General features: G+C 33.1%; 1 protein-coding gene across 1 annotated transcript; it reads right to left on the bottom strand.

Annotated features, from left to right (window-relative positions):
• Window positions 1-1,197: 1,197 nt before the first annotated feature.
• LOC143598393 (B-box zinc finger protein 19-like) lies at window positions 1,198-4,765 on the bottom strand. The gene is made up of 6 exons (XM_077076620.1): window positions 4,590-4,765; window positions 3,839-3,935; window positions 3,092-3,207; window positions 2,722-2,988; window positions 1,645-1,736; window positions 1,198-1,501 (listed from the first exon to the last, which is right to left on the bottom strand). The coding sequence occupies exons 1-5, from the start codon at window positions 4,680-4,682 to the stop codon at window positions 1,650-1,652; spliced, it is 660 nt and encodes a 219-aa protein (XP_076932735.1). The 5' UTR covers window positions 4,683-4,765; the 3' UTR covers window positions 1,198-1,501; window positions 1,645-1,649.
• Between the last annotated feature and the right edge of the window lie 2,691 nt (window positions 4,766-7,456).

Here is a 7,456-nt window from a genome sequence, read left to right as displayed (position 1 = left end):
TATAGATGCTTCCTTGGATTTCCAGTTCTACTCATCCAACGGCCCACAATCAAGTATCAAGTCTTTATCCCTTTCCTCTTTCTCTGTCTACATATATTCATTCATTCCAGCTCGCACATCAGACGCTTCGCGGGCGACAACAGGCAGCGGCGGTGGTGGAAGTAGGTGGTCTCCGACGCCGGAGCAGGTGATGACGGTGGTGGTGATGGGGTGGGGCGACGGCGTCGGTGATGATGGTGGTTCAAGGTGGTGGTGGTGGTGGTGGTTCAAGGGTATTATTGTAAAAAATATATTTTACAAGAATTTAAAAATATGAACTGACCAGATAGGAAACATAAAAAAACAGCCTTGGGAGACTGTTTTTTGTGAAAAAAAATTTAGAAAAGATTTGAACTTTTCCTTCCATTTTAAAAAATTTGAACTTTACCTTTGATATTTTCTCAAATCTTACCTGCTTTTCTTTTAAGATTTGGCCTGCTACCCTATAATAATTTTCTTTTCCCAAAGTCTCTCTCAAGTCCAAATTTTAAATAATTCTAAGAAAAAAAGAACTACTTTAGAAATCATCTCTCTAAAAAAGGTTATTTTAGGAATTTTCCCAATTAACAAACTGTGTTGCTTTATGCAGGCCAAGACCCAATTAGTGAATCTTCTTTTTGATACTTTGATCCACCCCACTATTTGGAATCTGTTTTTTTTGGGTTCTGATTACCGAGTTTATTAATTCTTAGACTTTAATGACTGTCCTGTCATATGTAACTGTTCTGATATATTCCTCCGGGTTTATTACCCTAAAATGTGTATCAAGCGTTTACAATATTGCTGTGTGTATATATAATCATTGAAGTGATTAAAAGACGACCTATAGCGCTGTTGTCGATAAAATACTAGCATAACATAAATTTTAGACATCACAGGATATTATGCATAGACCGGGCCGGCTTCAAATGACTTGTTCTTTTTGGAGGAAATGGGCCAGAAAAAAAAAAAAAACAGGCATGCCTATGAAGACCAAGTGAAGTCAGACCAGGCTTCAAACAACTCATCTTTCACACCAGGAGAAGAAAAGCCCGCCTAATAAGACCAGGCCGGGGTTTCAAACAACCCGTCTTTTGACAAGGTTGGACCGGGCTCTTCTAAGTGATAGATGTCAATACATCAAGTGCGTAATATTTTTTGTTACCAGTCGTCAAAAGATAACTAAAATACGCTTCTAAGAAACATCAAACAAAGGAAAGATAAAACAGTACACACAAGAAAGCATTAGAATCTAAAACCGCATGAAATTCGACAAAAAACACGTTTATAAACAGTTACAAATTCGGGGTACCAAAAAGTCATTTCTTCACAGTAATAAGGAGCAACTCTAATATCATCAGAATGAGGATGACTGACCACATCAAATGGTAAAAAAGTATGCCTTTTAAAACGGTCGAGCCCCCCTCGTTTAACGGCTAGCAAAGCAGCTTGTGCCGTCTTCATTTCCATTATCATCTAGTGACTGCAACAAATAACATCATTTCAGCCTGCTTACTTATCATCGGGCCTTTGTGGGCCCCATTATCATTTAGATTTTCATCACAGAAATGAAACTTAATAAAAGAATGAAACCTAAATTAAATGGTTTTGAAGGTATGTTTATACCTCTATTACTTTTCAGGTTCTCTTTTAAAGGACCCAACAGGAACCACACTCGCACAATCGTTATTACCGCCACTAATATCCATTCCTTGTTCCTTCAAATAAACAAAATTTCCACAAATTATGTACAAATTATACTAATAAATACAAGAATCGAATTATCCAATCATAATTTAGGGGTGATTGGATAAACATATTCTAGTTCTGTTTCATCATAGCTACAACCAAACTGAATATTTAAGGGTAAAGAAATTACCAATTTGGCCCTATTTAAAACAAAAAAATGGATCTTTTTTTTACAAGAACATCATTCTCATCAGTTATAGGCTCGTAAATGAAGTAATGAACTTACCAAACACAAATGGAGCATGTTCGTGTTCATTTAACTTTAACCAAACAAATGATCAACCACGAACTAAACGAACAGGATTTTTCTGTTTGTTTTTGTTTGTTATTAAGATAATGAACATGCTCGCTTATGTACGTTCGTTAAACAGCATTAACGAACGGTGAAAACATATTTGACTTCAAACCAGTTAAAAGTAATATGAAGAAAATGTGTTGGGCCTAAAAAGTTATTAGAACCAGACTAAGTCGTAATAGATCAAAATTTTAAAAGAATATATTAACGAACATTAACGAAATTAAACGAATGAAAACAACGGTTTACGAATAAAAATAGATGAACGAACATATTTGACTTCAAACCAGTTAAAAGTAATATGAAGAAAATGTGTTGGGCCTAAAAAGTTATTAGAACTAGACTAAGTCGTAATATATCAAAATTTTAAAAGAATATATTAACGAACATTAACGCAATTAAACAAATGAAAACAAAGAAACATAAACGAACGTTCACAAAATGAGACATGCGCTCATGTTTGTTCGCTTATTAAATAAACAAACATAAGTGAACTTCTTGCCGAACGATTCACAAACATTTCACTGAATGTTTGGTTTGTTTACAAGCCTATTTTTCGTCGTTTAATCTCTTAATACCTCAAATAAACAAAAAATAAAATATAAAAAATAAAAAATTTAAGTTGATTATCTAATAAGATTATTCATAAAACATAATACCTGATTATTTGAAGTTTGACCATGCATCCTCTGAGGCCTCGAATTAAGATCAATCAACTTATTTTCCATCCTGGCAACACCATCATTATTATTATTACTATTATTGTTATTATTATTGTTATTCTCCATCATTCCTATTGCAGATAACCGATGATGTTGATTAGTTGTAATCTTAGGTTCAGTATTCGGTTCCCTCCTTACTTCGCCACCAGGATCAACTGATTGCACCCCTAATTCGTCTTCACGGCCACTTCTGTCACCTGGAAACTACAAAAGAATCTCATACGATATAAGTCAATGTTTCATTGAACACATCTTTTGAACACGTTAAGTTTAAGCGAGCAAAGGGATGTGGTACAAAACCAGAAACCTCGACTCGTTGCCTTAAAAGCAAATATCTTCCGTGAGTTCTTTTACCACCGACATGAACGATCATGTCACATTGTAAGCAAAGTGAGCTTCCATCTATTCCACAGTAGAAGAAAGCTACACACATATAGTAAGAACATCATCTCATGTTAATATATATAAATTCTAACCCAAATTTTAATATACATAAAATATGAATTGTAGTTAATAAATTCTGCATTATTTGTATGTTACAAATATTAATTTTAGTTAATGTGTCAGATTATGTGGATCATCTCAGAACTTTCAAATAACTGAAGAACATTAAGACTGTAAAACACAATCATTTTATTTATTTGTTTTGTATATTTAATATTATTTGATGGTAAGTCATTTATTATACGCATTTACGATTATATACATGTGAATCGGCTATTTCACATATATCATATATGTAATTTGGTGATTACGTATATGTAATCTATGAAATAACAAATTATATATAATAAATGACAAAACTGCCCTGAAATACTATTAAATATACAGAATAAATAAATAAAAATGATTGGTTGTAAGGAGTTCTTGAAGTTCTTCAATTTTTTGGGGTTCGAAAGAGACCCAAAACCTATGTGTAAAATATAGTTTTTTTTAAATAACAAAACGAAGCTTTTGACGAGCTGAGCATTTCGGCTCGTTAAGATAAACGAGCTGGCTTGGCTCATTTACAGCCCTAGAGCCATTTGACCTGTTAGAGATAACACAGGAATACCTGGTGCGTTTTCACATATGTCACAACGTGGTACATCACTAGGATCAGCAAGTCCTACTCGTACGTGTCGACTCGCAAGTTTATTGCACATATGCACCTGCTCACCATATTACAAAAATATATATATGATATTAGACAAATACAAGAATGTTTTGAGAAATCATTTCAAAGGACCCCTTGTTTGGGTCCCACCAATGAAAGCTGGATTCAAATATGAGACCTTTGCTAGTGGAGAATCAATGGTAAATGTTTACCACTGAATCTCAAACGACAGACTCTCGTTACAGCTAGAAATAAATAGAAAAAACCGAAAAAAAAGAAAAAGAAAGCATGGTCCTGGTTCATACATCTGGATGCCAAACTTGTGCATAAAAAAGGTGGACCCGTAAAATAAAGAAGCGAAACATAAAGATGTGGCTGCTGCCTTCTTAGACGGAAATTCATTCGAAAAAGCAACCTAAACACATGCATCTTAACAACCAACCAACCAACCAACCAACCAACCAAGAATTAACCTTCTAACCTAACTTACTTAAAATCTTAACCAACAAAGGCTTCTTACTATGCCATGCCATGGTGCATAGATTCTTTTATCTATTTCTAATCATCAAAACAATTAAACATAAAACCAAAAATAATTACAATTCACAAAACCCTTGGTCCCAAATTCATGATCAAAGACTAGATCCTAAGATCCACCACAAATTACAAAATCAAGACTATCAATTTGAAGCATGAATACAGATGAAACCTTTTCGTCACAAGCACGGCAGAGAGCAGCTTCATCAGCAGCACAAAACAAGATCGCTGCAGCGCTTTCGCAGACATCACACAATGTTCGCATAATTATTAATTTATATTATTATCAACCTGGGTTTGTCAAATTAGCTTCTTTTAAGGGTCAAATAGGCCATGATTGGACGGTTCATGATCTGGGTGTGAAGCAGAATTTGAAGATGAAGAAGAAGAAGTAGAAGATGATGATGAATTGACAACCAAACAGAAGTCTCTGTGTGTGTGCGTGTGTGTGTGTGTGTGTGTGTGTGTGTGTGTGCAGAGAGAGAGAGAGAGAGAGAGAGTACCGGAAGGAAGATGGCTTTTAAAGTCGAATTTTTTTTTGTTTTAAGAAATCCTTAAAAACATGTTTATATAAATTTTATTATCCAAAATGTTATCCGTTTATAATATTTTCATTTTGTGGATTTAATCAAGGGAGGGTTGAATTTAAGTGCAAAATTACTACAAACTCTTTTCATAATTATGTAATGCTATGGTTGTATCTTTTCCAACTATTACTATAGTCCCCCCTAAGGAATATCGTTTATATTGGATTTCAAATGGCTCACTCATTGTTGGTTCGTTTGTATGGCTTGCTTGTTTGACTCTCTTAAAACTTACCTTGAAAAAAACGGTGCTTTAATTTCGATGTTTGAACTTCCGGTTAACAAATATTAAGCCGTTTTGAGCACCGTTTCTAGATAAGTTTTGCATTAATCGACTCATATAATCTTTCTAATCAAAAGCCCTAAAACTTCAGTTTGAAAGTCAGATAAAACTTAACGCCGTTAAGTTTTTTTTAACGTAGGTTCAATAAGAGTAATTTTTTGAAAGTTAGGCCACAAGCAAGAGTATTTTCAGCCAATAACATTAAATTAATGTTATTAAAATCATTTGCTTGTTTTAAATAACTAAAAAATAAATGTGCTATTTTAACTTTTAAATAACTAAAAATCATTTGCTTGCTTTAGAATGCTGTCTCATTTTACAGTTAAAATTGACACACAAAGTGGCTTTAGAAAGTTCCCCCTCCAACTTCTACTTTAATTCGTGATTAATTCTTAAAAACAATGAGTATAATTGCTAAATACTTTCAAAATCAAAAGACATTCAAATTTATTTAGTAGGCTTAGAACCGTTTCCTAAAAAGAATGTCAATTTAGCTGGTAGTTTATTAGCTAACTAGCTTTAGAACCGGTGCGATGCACGAGAAGCTTAAAAGAAATATAATTAAACTATAGAATTAAATGATTAAATTAAAGAAAAACCTATATTTTATCAAATTAAATAGTTTAATAAGTTCAGATTATATTTTCTAATGGAATATTCATACAAATATGCTGTGCATTCTCATGCAATTTCTTCACTATTACGAAAAAGATGCACCTAGTGATTTATAAGTTGTAATTATATATTTTTTAATGGAATAGTAAATTCTAATAAAAGACGATAAGATGATTCATTATGAATGACAAAAAAAGAGAACATCATATATAAAAGGAAAATTGGTTTTAAATAATCCCAACTATCACTTATTGGTAAATAACAGGCCCAACTTTGCACTTGCTGGTGGCGGTCCTAACTAAAGGGGTATTTGTGTTTAACGGGCCGCGACTAACGGATGTTAACCTTGTTAGTGATTTACTGACGTTGACCTTCTTCTCCGATCGAAAACCTGCCGGAAACCTGCAACTCGCCTCCCTTCTCCCTAATATCGTTACACCGTCTCTCTCTCTGTATCTTTCCCCTCATACGAAACCTAACCGACTTGTCGCCGTTGTTGTCTCCGGCGAAGTTTACCCTCGTCATTCGAGGTAATTGACACCTCATTTGACTCGTTTTGACCCCCTTAACAAAAGCCCCATGCTTATTTTATAGCTCGTGTAACATTGATTTCGAATTTTTGAAAATAAGATCGGGTTTGGTATCTAGGGATTGTCCATGGAAGAAGATGTAATGTACTTCATTTTCAAGTTTTCGATGTGTTTTGAAGAGGGAGGGAGACGGTGTGATGATATGAGGGAGAATAGAGGCGAGTTGCAGGTTTCCGGCAAGTTTCCGGCCGAAGAAGAAGGTCAACGTCAGCAAATCACTAACGGGGTTAACATCCGTTAGTCGCGGCCCGTTAAAAGCAAATACCCCTTTAGTTAGGACCGCCACCAGCCAAGTGCAAAGTTAGGCTTGTTATTTGCCAATAGGTGATATGATTATTTAAAACCAATTTTTCTATATAAAATTGGCATGACTAAAACACGCTTTTGTATTACAGATTTGAAAGAGATAAATGAGAACTCCATGGATCCATGGATGTTGAATGAATACATGAGAATAAAATTGTTATTCATTCATAATTTTTTTTCGTTTTTATCTTATTAGACCTATAAATATCGTTCATTAATTTTTATCACATTCATCTCCTACACTGAAAAGTATTTATAGATTTATTTAATAAAAAAAAGGTAGATATGATTTCATTAAAGATATCAATATTTTTATTATATTGACATAAATACCTATATATTTTTAATCTCTATAATGTAGATAATTAGTTATTTAATTAAATAATAGATTAATATGTTTATTTATATGACATAAATAAGTTTTCATTAAAAATAAATAAGTTTTTAAAAATAGGAAAATAGTCTAAATAGGAAATTTTGGTTAAGAAGACATGTTTCCACATTTTTTTACTTTAATAAATAAAATAAAATACTTTAAAATAATTAAAAAAATGAACATTCAATTATTAGGATTATAAATAGCATAATCCTAAAACTACCTCCTATTTAAACAGTTAGCATAGGAAAAATGTTAGAAGATCACGTTCATATATACCCCTTG

This window comes from Bidens hawaiensis, unplaced genomic scaffold (assembly GCF_021521415.1).
Source record: "Bidens hawaiensis isolate Kalapana, Puna unplaced genomic scaffold, B.hawaiensis_p1.1 tig00050051_1, whole genome shotgun sequence".
In the NCBI taxonomy this organism is placed as follows: domain Eukaryota; kingdom Viridiplantae; phylum Streptophyta; class Magnoliopsida; order Asterales; family Asteraceae; genus Bidens; species Bidens hawaiensis.
Note: the sequence above shows the minus strand (reverse complement) of the source record. Positions and strands in the feature narration are given on the sequence as shown.

What these genes read in the sequence shown, in the direction of transcription:
- LOC143598393 (XM_077076620.1), bottom strand. Translation starts at nt 4,682, where the DNA reads ATGCGAACATTGTGTGATGTCTGCGAAAGCGCTGCAGCGATCTTGTTT. An exon ending in CATATGTGAAAACGCACCAG is followed by an intron (nt 3,208 to 3,838) that starts GTATTCCTGTGT and finishes ATATGTGTGTAG; the next exon opens with CTTTCTTCTACTGTGGAATA. An exon ending in TTTTAAGGCAACGAGTCGAG is followed by an intron (nt 2,989 to 3,091) that starts GTTTCTGGTTTT and finishes ATTCTTTTGTAG; the next exon opens with TTTCCAGGTGACAGAAGTGG.